The following is a 23,392-nucleotide window of genomic DNA, read 5'->3' as shown; positions in this document are numbered from 1 at the left end:
AGGGGAACATAATGGCACTCACTGGATCCTCTGGCCTGGAGGTTCCTGCAGTTCCCAGTGGGCTCCCGTGGCTTCCCAGACTTCTCTATTCGGTCTTGTTCTTTGTTGTTCAGGAGCTGTTCATTCGGCCCTCAGTTGTCTTGCAAGGGTAGTTGCTCGCTACATACATGTATATTTGAGTTTGCTTATGAGGTGGAGTATAAGTTCAGCATCCTCCTATGCTGCCACCATTTTGACCTCCTCTTGGTTAACTACTCTAGAAAGAAGATCTCCAGGCTACAGTCAAGACGTAGGAAAGATCTAAAGAGCCAATTGCTTCTCTTTATAAACTTTCTACCAACCTCCATTTCCCCAACCCATACCCCAGCCTTCAGAGGTACCTAGGAAATCTCAGCTATGGACAGGTTTTCGTTTTTCTAGCATGCTAAGTCAGTTTTAAGTTTGGCTATATTTCTAGCTTTCAAAATTTTATGACCCCTCTCTATGATGCTCTCTCCTGTCTTCTTCTTTGTCTTTGTGGCTTTGTGCTAATTTTAGTTTTTTTCTCTCTCTTGCCTATTTAACTGTTTTGGAAACAGAGGCAAATGTATATGTTCAATCCATCCCATGTCTTACTTGAATTCTATAACTTGTCTTTTTCACTTAATAATAGATGATGGAGGTCAAGAGCAATTCCAAAAGCTAGCTTAGAAGGTATTAGTCGCCCTCAATGCCCCCTACCCTTTGATATGCATAACTGATACATTTTTGATACATGAATCTTCCAAGGAAACTCATGTTCACCTCCAAGAGACTGTTACCTCTAACTCCCTCTAAGAAAATTTTGAACTTCTACTGTTACTAAATTTTTACATCACAGAAATATAGTTATACCTCATTCTGGAAAAGGTTATACTAGCATAAGTTAATAGATTAACCAGTTCTTCCATCAAAAGATATTTAGGTTATTTTCAGGGATTGGTAATAGAAACAACATGGCAATAAACATTTTTATAATCTAATATTATGTTTGATGGTATTCATATGGGCTAAATTATTATAGGTAGAATTGCTGGGTCAGATAGTCTATGTATTTTAAGTTTCTTGTTGATTTTTATACTTTCTGTTCTAACTCTACTGGAGATGATTATAACTGAAGAAATGCCCTGGAAATCTGGCTGAACAACAAAACCTCAATTTACAACCTCAGTCTTACCCAAGTGTCAAAATGAGGAGCAGGCTACATTCTTTTGGCAAATGAGAATGTCTTTGATAATTTCCTCTTCTCAGTGTGTTCCCTAGTGCTTGATGTGCTTCACATTATTATTATATTTACTGGGCTATCATCATCATTCTCCAGAAAGAAAATTACATTGTCCAGCTTTCTTTTACAATGAATGACAAGGTACTAGAGCCTCAGGGAATTGACAGAGAGACTTAAAAATGTTCATCTGTATTTGTTAATCTTCTGAGATTTTTGTATCCCTGAATGGACCCAAACTTAGAACATTTTAATGACAGTTCACATTGTATCAAGTTTCTCTTCTGATGGTCACATTTGATTTGGTTAGTGATGCTTATAGTGCTATATGGGGCTTCAGGGTATTTATGAAGAGTCTAATCCTGAAACATGTCTTTATTTGTTGAGTACAATCTTTTCAGGTTGTTAAATCAAAGATGGAGGAATAAAATTGCTTTTTGAATAACTTAATCTCTAATGAATGGGAAAGAAAGTCAACTTCCAAGGGAGATATTATATGATGCCCAAATATAAGGTTAAATTATTTAAATTATTTACTTTAAAGTTTTAAATATAAATTATATTTTTAATTGTTTAAATTATTAAGTTTAATATTTAAATATAAATTTAGATGACAAATATGCAACTGCACACAGTATTTTCTGTTGTTCACATGACCCATGGGGTGGGGCGGAAGATGGGCCCTGGCCCTGCAGAGAGCTTAGCAGGGAACATAACAAGAAGCACCTCTGGCACTTCATCATGAATTAGCATTAGATGCCAATGAAAATAGGGCATTCATAAAAATACGATGCGTCTACTGAAGTGAATGGCTGACATCATTCTTTTTTGTTTACTGGGCATTTTTTAAAGGTATGAAAATAATGAATATGTATTTTTATGTTGCAGCCTAATTGATTAATGCACACTGGTCCTTTAGCAATAATGGCTCATTTCATTCCTCCTGGATTACAGTGGTGTTGGGTCCAGAGACCAACACAACTTTGAGTTGGGTGTACCATGAGGAACCTTTTTTAAGAGTACATACCAAGAGTGACATAAGCATCACGGTAAAGTGAGCAGACTCCTTTGTTTGCCCTTTCAGTTTACTACAACTCAACAAAAGGTTGTCTGCTTACCACGCAGACACCAGAAAGATCCATGCGTCAATACATCTAAAATTGTGCATATTGGAACAAGTAGGGGAGGTGGCTGCCGATGATGTTCAGTGCCCACTCTGGCTCCAGTGAGTGAGGCAGCAGCAAAGAATTTTGGGCTGTAGCCTTCACACTGTGGTCTAGAATATAAGAGAGGCAGACCCTTCTCCATCACAGCAGACCCCAGTAGAGGTAGCTGGGAAGCCTTAAACAGCACAGCAATACCAAGAGCCATTGCTTGCAGGGGGAAGTGGAACCCCAAGATAATGAACTTGCCTCTCTTCTCCCTTCCATCCTGGCAGAGCCTAGTAGAGGCAGTGGAGATGCCCCAAAAGCACAGTGGGCCAGGGACCATTAGTAAAAAAGTAAGTAGCACTGGGAGCACACAAAACCAGTCCACCTGCCCCATTCCTCCACTACTCTGTAGCTCCTACCAGGTGGCTCCAGGTAGTAGCTGACCTTGATCTGCACTGGAGCTCCTCCCAAGAGGCCCCAGAACCAACACACATGGAGGCAGGCTTCAGACCACACCAGAATACCACTCACCGGGTCCACAAATAACACAAAGGACAGAATGGGCAGGCATGAGAACCTTACTACAGCGAATCCTGCTCCGTGGGGTCAACCCCCACACAACGGCTCATTTACTTTAGTCACAGCCACCTCTCGCAGCCATTCAGCCTTGAGAGTCAATCCCACCCACTAATGTGCTAATAGCATCAAGTCTCAACTACAACAAGAGGGCACACACAAGGGACAAACCTGGAGCACGTGGCTCAGGTGATCAAGGAGACTGCGCCACTGGGCCCCATAGGACACCTACTACATAAGACCACTCTGCCAAGACTGGAAGATATAGCTGATCTATCTAATACATAAAAACAAACACAGGCAGTCAGCCGAAATGAGGATACAAAGAAACATTTTCTAAATGAAAGAACAGAACAAAGCTCCAGAAAAAGAACTAGACAAGCAACCTACAAGATACAGAGTTCAAAATACTGGTTATAAGGATGCTCAGTGAACTTAAAAAAGAGTAAAGCAACTCAGGGGGAACTTTAACAAAGAGATAGAAAACATAAAAAACAGAAATAAAGAATATGATAACTGAAATGAAGAATACCTTAGGAGGAACAGCAGTAGATTACATGAAGCAGAGAACTGAATAGCGATCTAGAAGATAAGGTAGCAGAAAACACCCAATCAGAATAGCAAAAAGAAAAAAGAATTAAAAAAAATGAGAACAGTTTAAGAGACCTCTGGGACAACATCAAGCACACCAACACTCACATAGAGGTACCAGGAGAAAAAAAAAAAAAGAACAAGGAATTAAAAACCTATTTGAAGAAATAATGACCAAAAAATTCCCTAACCTGGCAAAGGAAACAGACATACAAGTCCAGGAAGTGCAGAGAGTCCCAAACAAGACGAATCCATCATGATTAAAATGCCAAACACTAACGACAGAGAGAATCTTAAAAGTAGCAAGAGAAAAGTAGTTATGTACAAGGGACCACTCACAGACTGTCAGCTGATTTCTCAACAGAAACTTTGCAGGCCAGAAGGTATTAGCATGAAATATTCAAAATGATGAAAGGCAAAGACCTACAATCAAAATTTCTATACTCAGCAAGGTTATAGACTGCTATAAACATAGCTTGGTATATATGAAGCCCATGGTAACCACAAACCAAAAATCTACAGGTGATATTCAAGAAATAGAGAGAGGAATCCAAACACATTATAGAAACTCATCAACATACAAGAAAAGGGAACAAAAGAACAAGAAAGGAACAGAGAAGAACTATAATAACAATCAGAAAACAATAACGTGGCAATAAGTACATACCTATTAATAAATACTTTAAATGTAAATTGACTAAATGTTCCAATCAAAAGACATAGGGTGGCTGAATGAATAAATAAATGATACCTGCGCTTATACTGCCTACAAGACACCCACTTCATATTGAAAGACACATAGAAACTGAATGTACAGGGATGAGAAAAGATATTCTTGCAAATGGAAATGATAAAAAAAGGTGTAGCAGCAATACCTATATCAGACAAGGTAGACTTAACACATGAAATAAAGAGACAAAGAAAGTCTTTTCATAATGATATAGGGATCAATCCAACAAGAGGATATAACTTTCATAAACATCTATGTACCCAATGTAGGACATAAAGGGAGAGAACAACATAATAAAGTAATGGTAGGGGACTTTAACACCCCAGTGATATCAATGGATAGATCATCCAGACAGAAAATCAAAGAAACAGTGGCCTTAAATGACAAATTTGACCAGATAATTTTAATCGATATATTTAGGGCATTTCACCGCAAAGCAGCTGAATGTACATTCTTTTCAAGTGCACGTGGAACATTTTCCAGGATAGGCCACATGTCGGGCCACAAAACAAGTCTCAAATTTAAGATGAAATCATGTGAAGCATCTTCTCTGATCACAATGCTTTGAAACTGAAATCAATTATAAGAAGAAAACTGAAAAAACATGTCGAGGCTACATAACATGCTACTAAACAATGAAATCAAGGAAGATATTGAAGATAACTGGCAACAAACAAAAACTCAATGACCCAAATTGTATGGGACATAGAGAAAGCAGTGCTAAAAGGGAAATTTATACCAATATAGGCTTGCCCCAAGAAACAAGAAAAATCTCAAAATTTCAAGTAAACAATCTAAACTTACACCTAAAGGAACTAGAAAAAGAACAAAGCCCAAAGTAAGTAGATGAAAGGAAATAATAAAGATCAGAGTACAAATAAAATAGAGTCTGAGAAACAATAAAGGATCAACAAAACCAAAAACTAGTTCTGTGAAGAGACAAACAAAATTGATAAACATTTAACTAGACTCATCAAGAAAACGAGAGAGAGCCCAAATAAAATCACAAATGAAAGACATGAGTGACAACTGACACCACAGAAATACAAAGGATTATAAAAAGATACAACGAACACTTATATGCTAACAAAATGGACAACCTGGAAGAAATATATAAATTCCTAGAAACATACAATCTTCGAAGACTAAATCAAGAAGAAACAAAACTCTGAACAGACCGATAACTACTAATGGAATCGAATCATTAATCAAAAAATTCCCAACAAACAAAAGTCCTAGACCACATGCCTTCACAGGTAAATTTTACAAAACATTTGAAGAATTAATACCTATCCTTCTCTAACTATTCCAAAAAATTGAAGAGGAAAAAAGGCTCCCAACTCATCCTATGAGGTGAGCATTACCCTGATATCAAAACCAAAGAAATTACAAAAAAAAAAAAAAAATTACAGGCCAATGTTCTTGATGAAAATAGATGCAAAAATCTTCAACAAAATATTAGCAAACCAAATTCTGCAATACATGAAAAAGATAATACACTATGATCAAGTGGGATTTTTCTTGGGATGCAAGTTTGGTTCAATATCTGCAAGTCAATCAAAATGATATACCACATAAACAAAATGAAGGATAAAAATCATATAAACATATTAATAAGTGCACAAAAAGCATGTGACAAAATCTAACATCCATTTATGATCAAAACACTTAGGAAAGTAGGATACAGGCCAATGTTCTTGATGAAAATAGATGCAAAAATCTTCAACAAAATATTAGCAAACCAAATTCTGCAATACATGAAAAAGATAATACACTATGATCAAGTGGGATTTTTCTTGGGATGCAAGTTTGGTTCAATATCTGCAAGTCAATCAAAATGATATACCACATAAACAAAACGAAAGATAAAAATCATATAATCATATTAATAAGTGCACAAAAAGCATGTGACAAAAGCTAACATCCATTTATGATCAAAACACTTAGGAAAGTAGGAACAGAGGGAACATACTTCAACATAATAAAGGCCATATATGACAAACACACAGCTAACATCAGACACAATGATGAAAAGTTGAAAACCTTCTCTTTAAGGTCAGGAATAAGACAAGGATATCAACTTTCACCACTTTTATTCAACAAAGTATTAAAAGTCCTAGCCATAGCAGTCAGATAAGAAAAAAAAAGGCATCCAAAATGGAAAGAAGTAAAACTGACATTATTTGCAGATAATATGACACTATATATAGAGAGAACTCTAGTCTACCAAAAAAAAAAAAAAAAACCCAAAAAACAAACAAACAAAAAAATCTATTAGAACTAGTAAATGAATTCAGTAAAGTATCAGGTTACAAAATTAATATTTGGAAATCGTTAACATCATTAACAGATCCCTTGTACCCAAAGCAATCTACAGATTCAATGCAATCCCTTTCAAAATACCAAATGGCATTTTTCACAGAACTAGAACAAGTAATCCGAAAATTTATATGAAACCACAAAAGACCTTGAATAGCCATGGCAAAGAGACTTGTACTCAGAAAATTATAAGACATTGAGAAACAAAATTGAAGAATATACAAAGTGAAGCATATACTATGTTCATGAATAGGAAGAATTAACATCATTAACAGATCCCTTGTACCCAAAGCAATCTACAGATTCAATGCAATCCCTTTCAAAATACCAAATGGCATTTTTCACAGAACTAGAACAAGTAATCCGAAAATTTATATGAAACCACAAAAGACCTTGAATAGCCATGGCAATCTTGAGAATGTAGAACAGAGTTGGAGGTATCATGTTATCTGATACCAAGCTATACTACAAGGCTATAGTAATCAAAATATCATGATACTGACACATAGATCAATGGAATAGAACAGAGAGCCCAGAAATAAACCCATGCCTATACGGTCAATTAATCTATGACAAAGGAGGCAAGAATATTCAATGGGGGTAAAAGACAGCTTTTTCAATAAATGGTGCTGAGAAAACTGGACAGATAGTATAAAAAATGAAAGTAGATCACTCTCTTATACCATATACAAGAATAAACTCAAAATGGATGAAAGACCTAAATGTAAGATCATAAACCATAAAATTTGTAGAAGAAAATATAGGCAGTAAACTCTTTGACATCTCTCTTAGTAATATATATATTTTTTGCATATGTTCCCTCGGGCAAGAGAAACACAAGAAAAAATAAATAAATGGTACTACATCAAGGTAAAAAGTTTTTCATAGTGAAGGAAACCATTAATACAATGAAAAGACAACCAACTGAATGGAAGATATTTGCCAATGATACATCAATAAGTAGTTATGTAAAGAACACATAGATTTGTTTTTTTGGTGTTGAGTTAAAATGGCATATTACCCAAAGCAATATACAGATTTAATGCACTCCCCGTTAAAACCCTAATGGCATTTTTTAAAAGAAATAGAACAAAAAATCATCAAATTTGTATGGAATCACAAAAGACCCCAAATAGCCAAAGCAATCCTGAGAAAAAAAGAACAAGGTGAAAAGTATCACCTTGTCTGACTTCAAATTATACTACAAAGCGACTCTAATCAATTAAAACAGCATGGCATTGGCAGAAAAACATACACAGAGCAATGGAATAGCATTGACAGTCCAGAAATAAACCCTCATATATATGGACAAATAATTTTTGACAAGAGAGATAAAAATATACAATAGAGAAAAGAAAGCCTCTTCAGTAAACAGTGCTGGGAAAACTGGAATGCCATTAGATTATCATCAAGTTTCTCAGCAAATACATTACAAGACAGGAGAGAATGAAAGAAAATATTCAATATGAAAGATAGGAAACATTAGCCATGAATAATATATCCAGCAAAATTATCCTTTAGATATAAAGGAGAAATAAAGGCTTTCCCAGACAAAATCTGAAAGACTCTATTAGCACAACACTTTCAGTACAAGAATTGTTGAAAGGAGCTCTTCTTCTAAAAAAGACAAAAGTATACAAAACTTTGATTAAGATGACTAGCAGACAGACAGAAGCAGGAAACTGCAAATCTACTTCAGAATAAGATATTAATTATAAAAAAGACTAAAAGGGTATAAAAGGGGGAGGTATTTAATTATAACTATAACTGCTACAATTTGGTAACGAATGCACAACATAAAAAGATAATTTGTGACAAAATAATCATGAAGGGCAGAAGTAAAAGGACAGAACCTGTGCAGGTGAATGAAGATAAAATATAATCAGAAGAAAAAGGATTATTTTACATATGAGACATTTCAAACAAATCTAACGATAACCACAAAACGAAAATCCATAGCTGGGAAACAAAACATTAAAAAAAGGAAAAAGAGAAAAAAATCATAGAAACTGCCAAACTAAAATAGCAGACGGATTCACAACAGAAAATAAACAAGGAAGATACAGATCAATCTGAAAACAAAAAATAAAATGGCTGTAGTAAGTCTTCATATATCAATAATCACCCTAAATGGACAGAACTCATCAATCAAAAGGCACAGAGTAGTGGGATAGAGTAACAAAACAAGATCCAGCTATATGTTGTCTGCAAGAGCCTCATCTCAGCTCTAAAGACAAATATAGGCCAAAAGCAAAGGAGTAGAAAATGATATTCCTAGCAAATGGCACCCAGAGATTTGCAGGTATAGTCTTCTTTATAGCAAACAAAATAGATTTCATGATAAAAAGGTACCAAGGTTACAAAGATGGACATTTTATAATGATACAAGGGACAATTCATCAAGAAGACATAATACATCAATATGTATGCACCCAACCTGGGAGCACTTAAATATGTAAAGCAATTACTAACAGACCTAGAGGGAGACACTGACAAAAATATAATTACAGTAGGGGATCTGGATAGCCCACTCACAGCAATGGATAGATCATTGAGACAGAAAGTCAATAAAAAAATATAAACCTTAAATGACACATTAGACTACTGGATTTAATGGATATATAGAATTTTCCATCCCCAAATGACAGACTACACATTCTTTTCAAGTGCACATGGAACATTTTCATATGCTTGGGCACAAAACTAGTCTCAATAAATTTAAGAAGATTGAAATCATGCCAAACCTATTTTCTGACCAAACAGTATGAAACTGAAAATTAACTTCAAGAAGAAAGCTGGAAAACAACAAATATATGGAGATTAAAACGCTATTGATCAACTGGTCAAAGAAGAAATAAGAGATCAAAAGAGTCATAGACACAACTGAAAATAAATATAAGACATACCAAAATTTTAGGGATGCAGCAAAAGGGGTACAAAGAGACAAGTTTATAGGCCTCCCTCAAGAAATAAGAAACATCCCAAATAAACAACCTTACACCTGAAAAAGTAATAAAAGGAAAACAAATAAAGCTAAAAGACAGTAGAATGAAGGAAATAAAAATCAGAGTGGAAGTAAATGAGATAGAGAACAAAAAGACAACAGAAAAAAATAATAGGCAAGGTGGCGTGGCAGGGATGGGAGAAAGTGGTGAAGGGTTAAATTTAAAGATGGACAAACTAGTAGATGGTCCCTGGGATGGGAGCATGGCATAGGGAATGCGGTCAGCAGTAATGTAATGGCTATGTGTAGAGCCAGAGGGAAGATAATCAGTACGATTGTTTCATTAACTATATAAATGTCTAACCAATGTACCGTATACTTGAAACTAATAATAAAATAAATTAAAATGCTAAAGAAAATGATACCTCAATAAAGCTATTAAAGAAAAAAAACCAGCAAGCTGGTTATTTTAATGATAAACAAAATGGACAACCGCCGGCTAGCCTCACTAAGGGGAAAAAGACAGAAGATGCAAATAAAATCAGAAATAATGAAGAACAATTACAATGGATACCACAGAAGTACAAAGGGTTATACAAGAATACAGATTCGATAACCTACAAAAAATAGGCAAATTCTTAGACATATATATCCTTCTTAGATTGAATCATGAAGAATTGGGAAACCTATAATACTGATCACTAGTAAAGAAATTGAAATAGTAACTGAAAACCTCCCAAAAAGCAAAAGTCCAGGACCAGATGGCTTCACTGGTGAATTCTACAAAACATTCAAAAGAAATTTCATACCATTCTTTCTCAACCTTTTTCAAAAAATGGAAGAGGAGGAAACGCTTCCTAACTCATTTACAAGGCCACCCTGTCAAGGACATCACAAAAAAAGAAAATTATAGGCCAATATCTCTGATGAAAATAGATGCAAAAATCTTAAACAAAATACAAGCATATCAAATACAACAATACCTTAAAAGGATCATACAAATATGACCAAGTGGGATTCATTCCAGGGATGTAAGGATGGTTCCACCTCTGCAAATCAATCAATGTGATACACCACATTACCAAAATAAAAGATAAAAATTGTATAATATCCTTAAATGCAGAAAAAATATTTGACAAGATATAACATCCATTTATGACAAAAAACGTTCAATAAAATGGGTATAGAAGGAAAGTACCTCAAACACAATAAAGGCCGTACATGACAACCTCTCAGCTGACGTCATATCCAATGGTGAAAAACTAAGATCAAGAACAAGACAAGGATGCCCACTCTTGCCACTGTGATTTGACATTGCACTAGAAGTCCTAGCCAGAGATATAGGCAATAAAAAGAAATCAATGGCATCCTAACTGGGAATGAAGAAGTTGAATTGTCACTCTTTGCAGATGACATGATTCTATATATAGAAATCCCTAAAGACTCCACCAAAAACAAAACAAAACAAAACAAAAAACTATTACAAACAATAAACAAATACAGTAAAGTTGCAGGATACAAAATCAATATACAAAAATCTGTTGCATTCTTATATAATAACAATGAAATATCAAGAGAAATGAAGAAAACAATCCCATTTACAATTGCAAAAAAAGAATAAAATACCTAAAAAGAAAACTTAATAAAAGAGGTGAAGGACCTATACACTGAAAACTACAAGACATTGTTGAAAAAAATTAAAAGACAAAGAAATGGAAAGATATTTCATGTTCATGGATTGGAAGAATTAAAATTGTTAAAATGGCCATATTACCTAAAACAATATACAGATTTAATGAAATCTTTATCAAAATCCCAATGGCATTTTTAACAAAAATAGAACAAAAAAACCTTCAAATTTGTATGGAGCCACAAAAGACTCTGAATAGCTAAAGCAATGCTTTAGTTCTTTTGAGAAAAAAAGAACAAAGCTAAGAGTATCATACTCCCTGACTTCAAGTTATACTACAAAGCTACATAATCAAAACATGGTATTATCTAAAAAACATGTACACAGACCAATGGAACAGAATTGAGAGCCCAGAAATAAACCCACATATATATGGGCAACTCATTTCAATAACAGAGCCAAAAATATACAATGGAAAAAAGGAAGTCTCTTCAATAGATAGTTCTGGGAAAACTGGAAAGTCATGTGCAAAAGAATAAAACTGAGCTTCTATCTGACACCATACAGAAGAATTAACTCTAAATGTATTAAAGACTGAAACAATAAAGTACATAGAAGAAAAGACAGGCATTAAATTATGGACTTTGGTCTCATAGGGGTTTTTGTGAACTTGAGCCCAAAGGCAGGGAAGTAATAGCGAAAGTATATTAATGGGAATACTAAAAAGCTTCTGCACAGCAAAAGAAACCATCAAGAAAACAAAAACACAACCAATCAAATGTGAGATGTTTACAAATGATACTTTCAAAAAGAGACAAATATCTAAAATATATAAAGACCTAATACAACTCAACAACAAAAACACAAACAATCTGATTAAAAAATGAGCAGGGGACCTGAATAGACCACTTATCCAAAGAAAACATACAGATGGCAACAGACATATGAAAAGATGCTCAAATTCACCAGCTACAAGGTAAATGCAAATGAAAACCATGAGATACCACAACACACGTGTTAGAATGGCTATTATTAATAAGACAAGAAATATCAATAAGACAAGTGTTAGAGAGAATGTGAAGAAAAGGGAACTCTCATACAGTGCTGGTGGAAATGTAAATTGTTGTAGTCACTATGGAAAACTGTGGTGGTTCCTCAAATAATTAAGAATAAAGCTACCATATGACTCAGCAATCCATCTTCTGGGTACCTACCTGAAAAATTTGAAAACACTTGTGAAGATATATGTACCCTATGTTCACTGCAACATTATTTACAATAGCCGAGACATGTAAACAACCTATGTCCTTTGACTGATGAATGGATAAAATGTAGAATGTAACCGACTTCATGGAAGCACAGCCCACTGGCCTGCACCTTGTCCCTACGTTGTATGCCTCCCACCTCCTGACTCTGAGCTTTCTTGTTGCCACTGACACGTGAGAAACGGAAGGACCTGCCTACATAGGAATAATCCAGGATAATGGGGGATACTAGCCATCGGAGGGGAGACTTTTTACCCAGTCCTGGGAGACAGGAGCCGGTAGACCATCCCCTCTCTTCCTTCCCCTTGACAAACTACCATAAGAGGCAGCAGTTCACACAGTTTTTATGAGGCTTTTCGAGAACTAGCAACCAGTTGTTCCCGATACCAAGCGTGGTCAGGCTGGTAATGCACCACGTCATATTTGATTCCCCTTTCTTTGCCTCCTTCCTTTTTGTCTATCACGCCGCTTCCCTGACGTTATATTTCCTAATAAATTGTTCGATTTTGCCTCAAGACTCTTCTAGAGAACCCAGGATAGGGCAAGTCAGAGTCAAGGCTGAATCTGTCTATGGAAAAATGTTTTTTTTTCAGTATCACTGCTAGTTTCATTTATACGATAAATAAACTTTGAAGAATAATAAATCTTTCCCTCATTTACAGTTTAATTATTTTATTTGTCCATCAAATGGGCTGGCCACCTGGCAAACTGATTTGTGGGTTTACAAGAGACCTGAAATTCACTAAATTAGGCGAAGGCTCAAACTTGCAGGCACGTAAGATTCCCATTTGCTCTAAGAAAAGCCAGAGGATCTAAGATCTTCAGGCCCCAATTGCCTTTCCTGAGGCTTTGTGCCCCTGGGATAATTTTGGTATTTGATCTTTTCTGTTTTGAGTTTCTTTGATCTTTGTGTCTCCTGAACTCAAGACAGTAAACACTGATCACCATGTCAGCTACAGGTCAACTTCTAGCAGACGTAGAGGTATATTAGACAGCAGAAGGATACTAGAACTAAACTAGACTACTAGAGGTAAAACACACTGTAAATCAATGGATACACTGAACCTTTACAATGAACATATATTTCTTCTGAAAGCAAAAAGAAAACAAATGCTTTTTTTAAGACTAAAATAAATTGAAGAGAACATAACTGACTCTTACCAGGTCCCAGTTTCCAGTGGCCCAGTGACAACAAGGATGCCTGTTGCAGGGTGCAGTAGATGTGGGCCTTTTTGCCCAATCGCAGAGGCCTCTCGGACAAGTCACTCCTCTCTCCTGAACTCCGCCTCCACAGGACCTGGAACACTGATATACAGCAAGGACGAGGTTAGGTAAAAATCCCATGGTGACATCTGCAGTGATAAGGAAAGAATTTTCACTATCACTTGTGTTCAGTGTTAAGAATATTAGTATCTCTACTGTGATCTGGAGCATCTGTGCCAGGTTCCTTCCAATGACCACTCGGTCATTTCAAACGGCAATGGTAAAAGAAGAATTCAAGAGAAGGAAGGAGATTGCTAAAGGAAATTCTGACGAGAAAGAGAAAAAAATCGGAAGATGACAAACAGTTCAATGTCAAATACGTCAGACGGAAGGAATTCTGCTTAAAAATCTAAATGAGTCATCATTCCAGAACAGACATTATGTTATCTGTATTTTGTCTCCTGAGATGAGTGTCTAGAAACCAAAATGTAAAATATAGATGTTTTTACTATGATTAGCTCTGACAGCCTAAACAGAGAGCATACGTTTGCAATACAATTTTTTTTCATGTCTTGTTACAATGAGGTTCGGTCTTCCTTTCCTACTACATAAAGCTGAGAGTTTAAATTTGCCCACATTCAGAATAGAGAAATTGGTAAGCTTGCGCAGAGTTCTGATGCACTGGCTTAATGCTCACAACATAAATCTGAAATGACAGGTTGTATTCCTGAAGGAATGCAATTCTAAAATGTGTCAGGCTTTTTGCTCACTAGAATGATTTTATAAGACATATTGTCTCATTTTCCTGAGGTTTCTAGGAAGAAATAATTCACCAAGGATCTTGAAAGGCACTTTGAGTACCTTGAAAAATCTTAGTGCTTTGAAAAATCTTAATTACGGCATTGTAACAACAAAGCAATTATGGTTGTCAACATCTTGCACATCACAAAAGGCCCTTGTGTTTGGTGGTACCATAGAAAACAGGGAAATGATATCCAATTAACCCTTTCTGCTCAATAAACGAATTAATCTATTGCTTTCACAATATTCCAACTCTGAGAGTTAACATTGGATTTTCCCTCCATTTATTAGCTCTGTTATTATCCACATATTAGGAGAGAAGGAAAGGAATCCCACCTTTGGGATCCTTGGACGTACCTACACACGTGCATATGGATTGGGGTCACCTGGCCAAGTAACCGCCAGGAAACAGGGATGAAGACATAAATCAGTGGTTCTCAAGCTGTGGTCCCCCAGCGTCAGCATCTGCTGGGTACTTGTTAGAAATGCAAAATTTCACACCCTACCCCAGACCTCTGAATTGGATGCTCTGCAGCGGGTGGTGGGGTGGGAGGGTCCATCTCTGTGTTAATAAACCCTCCAAGTGATTCTGAAGCACGCTAAAGTTTGAGAACCACTGGAGCGGACACATTTCTAGAGCTGAAATGCATCTTCCGTTGCAAACAATCTGGGCTGGCTGACATGCACTGAAGGGGCCCAGAACATTCCCACAATAGGATTAGACAGTATGTGTAGACAGGGCAGCATCATGACGACTCAGGTAAAGCACCTAAAGGTGTCTAGTCCATCGACAGCCCCAAGGAAATACTCAACTGAGTTTGTGGAAAGTATCTGACCACTACCGCCAGCCTGACTGCAGAAGCTAGGAAAGGCATGTGAGGCTCCTTCCTAAATGGCTCTCATCAAAGTAGTCCATGTACATTTCCCCAGCAGAGACCCTCACACCTCTGTACATCCACTGGAAGACTAGGTTCTAATAAAACACTGAACTGTCACAGCTGAAACCACACAATATCGTCTTCAAGTTGTTGACCTGGTCAGCCTCCCCTACACAGTATTGGGTCACTGAGTAGAGGCCAGTCATTGGCACGATGCAGGTGTGGTCTTCCCTGACTTCTAGACGCACGTGGTGACAGGCATTCACGTTGGCCTTGTTGTGTGGATGGTGTACCAGGGGGTCGTACCTGGCTCCAGGGCTCCACCCGCCACTCCTCGCAGGGTTCCATGTTACAGCTCATGCTCAGCGGGGGAGGAACGCCGGCCAGGAACTGGCAGTGAAACGGCCTCAGGCTCCGGTGGTCCCGGCTGTCCACACACTGAATCTCCCGCATCTGGAAGCCCCCACTGCAGTTCCTGGAGCACTGTATGGAGTGAGAGAAAAGGGGAGACCCGAGACCCTGGTGTCAGGCCTTCGATTCCCTGATTCCTGGGGGGTTCCACAAAGCACTGTGAAGTTCCAGGCTTGCAGTCATGAAGAAGAATTAGTTCTAGTTCAGTGAAATGTTTTCCCTCACATGCCATAGAGAGGGAGTCACTAAAGCAGATCCTGGAGATGGGGCTGCTGGTGTCAGAAAACGCAGGTGTGGACGTGTGAGGGTTTGATGTCTGACAGAACTGGGGGCACAGTCCAGTTCTGTCACTCACTTGTCCTGAGCCCTTGGGCAAGTCACAGAAACACTGAGTCTCATACCTGTAATCTGAGATAACTGTTACCTCATGGGGCTGTCATGAAGATTATAGACAATGGGTCTGGGGGCCCTGCAGGAACAGCGTCTGTCTCAGTGGGCGCACGTTCCCTTAGATGTCTGTATTCATTCCTGGTGAACAGGACTATCCATAAGGGGACCTCTCTGCCAAGCCACAGCCATCTCTCCCTCAGAATCCTGATAAAAACCTGGTTTTTCCATGCCTCATGCCTCTGAAAGCAAGACAGGGTATGTGTTCTCAAGTGAAGGGCCTATGTGAGGGAAATATACTGGATAACTGCTGAGCGGTTTGATTCGTGGGAGTGAGCAAACCCTGTCCTTGTCCCCACCACCCATTCTTCCTCCTACAGCTGCCACCGCCTGCCTCCATTACTGAGTTTTCTCAGCACATGCCCACAGAAAGCCGTGACAAAGGGCCCCCTCACTCCTTCTCTTCACATGTGCTCACATCTGTGTAGCAGCTGCTTCATCCTGCTCTGTCTCAGGAAAAGACATGGCTTACCTGTAGGACTGCTAATGTCCTTAAGAGCATAATAAATATGACAAGCCATGGTCACCTGAAATCAGGGTTACGAGGCCTATTCTGGCCTACTTCTTTTAGTCTCTGATCTCTTGAGTTTTGGAAGTTACTCCACCCTCTACCCACTTAGATTTTCTTTGATCATAACTTGAGCCTCTAAGACTTGGTCTGTAGCCTGTTTATAATGCTGCTCCCCTCCAAATCCCTTCCGCTTGTCTTGCCTCTGCATCCTAGTCTCTCATGGCCAGTCCTGGCCTGGCTGGTCTTGTCACTGCCCATGTTCAGGTGAGGACCTGTGGCAGGTGGGATCGGGGCAGACCCCTGAGCTTCCCAGCCTTTCTCCCCCAGATTCTCCTTGGGTCAATAATACGTTCTTGTGGTCTTATGTCCTGAATGTTCCTCCCTCCACCCTTCGCATTACCTGCCAGCCGCTGCTCTCTCTTTAGCTCTCAGAGAGGCCTTCCTTAAATATCTTATCCAAAGGAGGTTCTCCATGTTATTTACCTCAGCTCCTTCTTGGTTTCTGTCACAGGGACTTGAAATGTGGAACGGCTTTTATTTATTCTGTCCATTCTTTCCATTAGACTCTCACTGTCATCAAGTTGAAACCGTATCTGCCCCGGTCATCATTGTGTCCCAAGCATTTAGCATGATGCCAGGCAGAGCAGAGATGGTCCACACGGACATTTTGAACGAATATATAAATTCTGAAGACAGGGTGACTCAGTTGGTCACCACAGGAATGAAGAATATCTTTCTTTATCCTCTTAATTCTTCTTTCGACTATTTTATTGCAGTCTTGGCTGAGAAAATACACCCTCCAGAAAGTATGTCATAGTTGCAGGTATGTTTTCATCGGGCCTCCTCTCTACACAGTAAAAGATCATACTCTCTTTCTGGCCATGGCTATGGTGGAATACTCACAATCATAGAGCAATGGTTCAGAAAAGAAAATTCCTCATAACCTTTCAGTAGAGGTAGATTTCAAAACACCATCCCCCTCTGGCCCCTGGCAGGCTGCACACAATCAACTGACTTTAAACCTTGGGCTGCAACATAGAAAGATATGGATGGGCCTGTGCGATAAACTAACAGATCGATGCTCTTCCATAACCAAGAGTGTTTAGCTTCTCAGAAATAAGCAACACTTGAAAGACAGCCCCCAACCCAAACAAATAAAAGACTTCATTTTCCTCCCAAAGTACACAGAGGAAAAAGTAACTGCCAACTTAAAATCAGGAACAGAAGAAATGAGGAAGCATGCTAATAATTTCTACATAAAGCAGCCATTTATTTGTCTGACAAAACAGACTTCTGGGAAACAGCATGTGGTTAAAACAAAAGGCCTCTTTATTTGGAAAAGGCAACTTTTTACAACGCGTAAGTGTAAAATGGAGTTTTATTTTCTTATTTTCCATTTGTTACCATAATCTGATATTCCTAAACTGAATTTTCAAATTGGCATTACCCTTTTGTCAGAGAGGGTTTTCCCATTCAATGGAAAATGCAGTTTATTAATAAGCTGAAGTTAATAATAAGGAAAGACACCCACTAAATCTGTAACTTTTCTATTCCATTTTGTAAAGGGCCTCTCATTCAGGGAAGTGGTGGAAAGTTAAATCATTCCATTTCTAATGCTATTTTGCCTTTGTGTGCTGAAGGTCAATTACTCTATTCATTTTCTTATTGCCTTACAGGAGGGTTATTTGTATTCATGTTTTCCTAACCTGTGGACCAGACTGAGGACAGGAGCCAGACTAATGAGAATAGAAATACAGGCTGATGCCCTGTTGTGAACGAACAGGCCTAATTGTTTTTCCAGTTACTGCATCAGTTTGTTTAACTGATAGAATCTGCAAACCAGATTGCTGTTAGAATGAAAAATACCCTTAGTTTACAGGAGCCACTGGCAGAGATAAAATGAAAACACAACCCTTTCTTCCTTGTGTTGCTTTTGATTTATGAAGTCATCCTGATAAAAACACTTTCCATGTTGCACTCATACAGCGTGTTCAGATGAGTACAGTGAAATTAACAAACATAGCATTAGGTCAGTAGACTTCGTTCATTTATGACCCTAACACCAAGTGCCTGTATAACAGTGATTAATCACTTCTCTAAGCCTCCATTTCTCCATTGGTATTAGAAGGAGGATAAACTAGATGATTGAACTATGCCAACATTCTAGAGTGGTATAAATGTATGAGGATCACTAGATTTGTACTGTTTTGATTTCAAAATACTTTCTTCTCTCCAAGTTGCACACCAAATACTAAATTAGGATTATTTCCTGCTCTTTCCTTATGCTAAACAGATTCATAAGACCCTTATGATCAAATAATTCATTCCAAGAATTCTAAGTTAACAGCACCCCAATTCATCCTTTTATCTGTTCCTCTCACCACACCCCCACTTCCTTTCCTCCCAGTGAATGGGCACTTGTTAAGTTCCAGGCTCTGTATTCCAATCTAGCTGCAGGGAAAAGTCACGTAAATGAGTAGAAGTACTAAAGCTTTTACGTCACAAGTTGTTCATGATCTAGTGAGGGCACAAAGGAAGAGGTGATCGATTTCACTGAAGAGGTCAGGAAAGGCTTGAATAAAGGACCAAAGCTTGAGCTGAGTCATAAGATGAGTAGATGCTCACTCAGCTGGTAAAATAGGGTGAGGATATTCGAGGTGGAGAGAGTGGCGTATACAGAGGCACGGTGCTGTGAAACCAGGCCTGTTTCAGAACAGTGGGTTGTTCAGAACGTTAGAGCAGAGGGTAGGAGTGGACAATGAGGGATGGGCAGGGGCCAGCATGGAGGGCCCCCTGGTCTGGATATCAGTCCTCAGCTAGAGTGGTCTTGGGTTCAAGCCTTCCCAAAGACCTGTTTAATTGCCATCCTTCTAACCATTTCTTTTTAGGGATTCCTTAATCTGAAACCCTCAGGGTGTCAAGAGAGGGTGACAGTTTAGAATATAACAAATTACATCAAGAGTAAAATAATGCAGTGATTTTCAGTATACGATCCACCTTCCTGCTACTCAATTTTTGCTTTCTGGGGGCAGAAGCGTCCCTATGTTTTGACTTCTGCATATTGGATTTTAATATACGTTTCTGGGAACATGTTTTTTATGAAAGTTGGGGACTGTCTCCATTTAGCAACAAAGCGTCTCTTTCCTTATTTAATTCATTTATAAAAATTCAAATCTAAAAAATGCAGCACTATCATAGACAATTGGAGATAAGAAGTAGAATCAGATAGAAGGACTAGCAATATATGCAAATGTATTAGCAAATATATGAAACCCAAGGCCATAAAGAAAAGACTGCCACTTTCTTTTATTTTCTCTCAAAGCTACAGATGATAGAGTCAACTACTGCGAAAATAAAGTTGCAAGATGGGAAGACAGAAAGTTCCAAGAAAAAAAGTAAACACATTTCTAATTCATTTAAGAAATAATCAAGATCTGTTAGACTTGACTAAGGGTAGTGTTCATTCTAAGTGAGGTAATAAAGGGGTTGTCAAGTCACCAGTTCACAAAACTCTAGCAGGTAGAGGCAAAATGTGTGTGGGAAAAGTGTGTGGGGCCATGGATGATGCATGGCTTTGGCATTAAGCCACCTGACTGAGGGTTTTCCAAGCTCATCTTTATCATGTGCTGCACTTCTTCCTTCACAAGAATCACTTTTTTCCCCCTCATACAAATTTTAATGTTCTCAAATTGACATGCATCTTTCAACTGACATAGATATTTATTACATAGTGTTTCTTTTCTTTCTGAAAAGCTGTAATTAAAAGTGATGGCTTCTTCTATGGCCATGCCACTCTGAACAAGCCCAATCCCGTCTGATTTCGGAAGCTAAGCAGAGTCGTGCTTGGTTAGTACTTGGATGGGAGACCACCTAGGAAGACCAAGTGCTGCAGGCATTAAAAAAAAAAAAAGTGATGGCTTTTTAAAACCGAGAGTATTTAGTACTACCTGCATGATCAAGTATTAGTTAGTTATTTAAACACTAAGCTTTCATTTCCTCAGTGAGAATTATAAAGACGTTCTGTATTGGGTGAAAATTAAATTGTTTATCTAAAGTTCTTGTGCAATGTCAGGCCTATGGTATATTTGGCAAATGCTAGAGCCCAAGATAAGTCAAGTCCCCCAAAGTTCATGGACACTGAGCATCTCGTCTGCTTAGTACTGGGGAGTGGACTCCTGCTTGAGCCAGTCACTCCACTGACAGGACTTATTCTACTGTCACCTGTCCACAGGCCTTCTGCCCCAAGTCCAGGAAGGCAGAGGTTAGTAAACGTGTAACAGCCAATCCTAACCTTTACCAAGAGCTCATAGTTTGCCCAGGGTTTCATGTGAACAGTCTTTTACCATTTATAAAGTTGTTTCAGGAACATTCTATGCTTTGATCCTTATAATAACTAACTCTATGAGGTAACTAGAGGCAAAATCTTCCACTTCATTCTCAGAGGTGAGCAAACTAAGGCTCCTAAGAGGTTAGATGAATAGACTAGTGTCATACATTGGCCAGTGACAGAGTAGGGCTTCAACCCAGGCGTGTCAGGTCCCTAGCCCAGCATGGCTTCTAAGATTCAATTCTTCAGAATTCCATTTCCCCAAGTATGTTTCTGGGACAAACTGGAGGACTACAGCCTTGAGTTTGTTTCAGACAGATTAATGCATCAACAGTAAGGAAGCCATTTTGAAAAACTACTTTTACACACTGTGAAGGTAGAGAGCTGATGTATAGTCTCATTCTACTGTCACATATGAGAACATGTCCACAGCAGCTATATTGGGCTTCATCAAGGACACGGGTGATGCGAGAGACATAAGCTAGTAGAATTGCAATTCAGACAGCAATTACTGGGGCATTACTGGTGAGTACCCTGGAGGTCTCAGGTGTGATATCTGTGGGTTCAGGTGAGGCTGCAGCACACCCTGTAGTCCTATGAGAATTAAAACGTTTTACAGTATCAGTAGGATACTGTAGAGGGTTCAAGAGAAAATTAGAATTCTTCCCTCTGAGAATGTATCTGTGAAAATGCAAACTTGTCAAAGTGGCAGAATCTAAACCCTCTGGACATTTAGAGGCAAAAGCAGGGGCCTACTTTCCTACTCCAGGTTTTGGAGGTTTCCCTCTGAGTGAGCTTAAAAGTCCTGATGGAACAGTGAAACCAAGAAGGCCCTTAAGTCTTTCCTAGTGGTGACTTGGACTTCAGACATCCATGTGAACTGGTTAGTAATGTGGGAGTCAAATTATCAAAATTTAGGATAAAATCTAAATTGACAGCCCAAGGCAAAATGGAAGTCATGTATGCAATATCCATAATAACAGAAAAAATGAAAGTCAGGACAACTGACTATCAGTAGTTAAATAGCGTCTTTGATGCAAGGTTTTGTCTAGTTTCCTGAGAGAAGAGACATTTTCTTTACTGATAGGGCTGTAGTAACTTAGAGGATTAGATTTTAGCTGTGGTGGTGACTATATTCTGGCAGAACCAGACACTGTGTCAGAGATATCTTCTATAGAATCACTATAAATGCTACAGGGGTTAATAAATGCAGTATGTGCCACCCTCCCGGTCTGATCGTGGAGAACTTCTGGAACGTCCGTTCAGACAGAATTCCTAGGATTTCATACAGAGTGAGTAACCTTTTCAAAATGTGAGCTATTTTACGCATCTGTCCTTTTTATGATGTATGTAATTTCCAAGGAGAGGACTGGTCTCAGTGACGGGAAAGTGGGCCTTTAGGACTTTGGTCAGTATTTGACAAAGTCAGAGCTAGAAGAGGTTTGAGATTTTTCTGGATAATGAAGAGAATTTATAGCCAAGCATTTAGTCCTGGATGGACCCTGAGTTCGTTATGAGTTGACAGAGGAAAAAAAAAAATCCAATATTCATTCCTGAAAGAAAACTGGTGTGCAAACAGAGAAAGGGAGGTTGGCAGGCATCAAAGGAACTCAAAGTAATTTTCTCACAGCGAAGCCCTCCTTTCCCTCTCTTCCCAAAGATCAGAGGCTTACTTTGGGAAAAGGAGCTTAAAGCAGATAAATGACATTCCATACTTCTGTCTGCCAGGTAAGCCTGCCAGGAGAATCAGAGGCTCCCAAGTGCTGCTTCTCAGGTGACACGGACTCTCTACTAGAGGAGGATGCTAATGTCTAGAGAAGATGCCAGCTCCCCCAAACTTCTGGGTAGCTCTCTCTTTTCCCTTCTGTGTCAAGGGAAACTGGCTCCCCAGAGAGAAGACAGGTGCCTACGGGGTATCCTAGGGTTGGCTGTGCTTAGTAAATAGAAGGTGTATTTGAGGTTCCACCTCTGCACCCCCACCTGCCAAGCAGCTCTCAACCCTATTGCTGCTGACCAGTGTCTTACAGCCTGGGTGCATCCCCCGGGGGGGTTCATCCTGGGTGACGGGCAGGTGGGACCTGGTCAGTGCTCCAGAGCACCAAGGCTAACTAACCGTAAAACCTGATGCCGCCTTTCACAAGGACTATGTAGACAGCACAGTAGAGTGAGTAACAACAGCTGGTTAGCAAAGACAATAAAATCACACTTCAAAAAAAAAAAAAAAACAGGAGGAAAAATACTTTAAAAAACAAAATTCCTTTTTATGGCTCTGCTTTCTTAACAAGTCGGGCAGATAAACCATTAAACTTGGTTTGTGAGCAGCTGCTGAGTCAATATTTAATAATCCAGGTGAAAATGTATAATAATT

At 38.5% G+C, this 23,392-nt stretch overlaps 1 protein-coding gene and 1 pseudogene across 1 annotated transcript in view; one reads left to right on the top strand and one right to left on the bottom strand.

Annotated features, from left to right (window-relative positions):
- The window catches only part of ADAMTS12 (ADAM metallopeptidase with thrombospondin type 1 motif 12), a 264,492-nt gene that overhangs the window by 20,185 nt on the left and 220,915 nt on the right, over positions 1-23,392 (bottom strand). The window contains exons 21-22 of the mRNA XM_025043542.1: positions 15,635-15,811; positions 13,608-13,751 (exon numbers count right to left, since the gene is read on the bottom strand). Coding sequence (XP_024899310.1) covers positions 13,608-13,751; positions 15,635-15,811 — 321 coding nt within the window. The remainder of the gene's footprint in view (positions 1-13,607; positions 13,752-15,634; positions 15,812-23,392) is intronic.
- On the top strand, positions 20,474-20,592 carry LOC112475845 (annotated as a pseudogene).

The sequence above is a fragment of the Pteropus alecto genome, unplaced genomic scaffold (assembly GCF_000325575.1).
Source record: "Pteropus alecto unplaced genomic scaffold, ASM32557v1 scaffold152, whole genome shotgun sequence".
NCBI lineage: Eukaryota > Metazoa > Chordata > Mammalia > Chiroptera > Pteropodidae > Pteropus > Pteropus alecto.
This window is presented reverse-complemented; position numbering and strand designations above follow the sequence as displayed.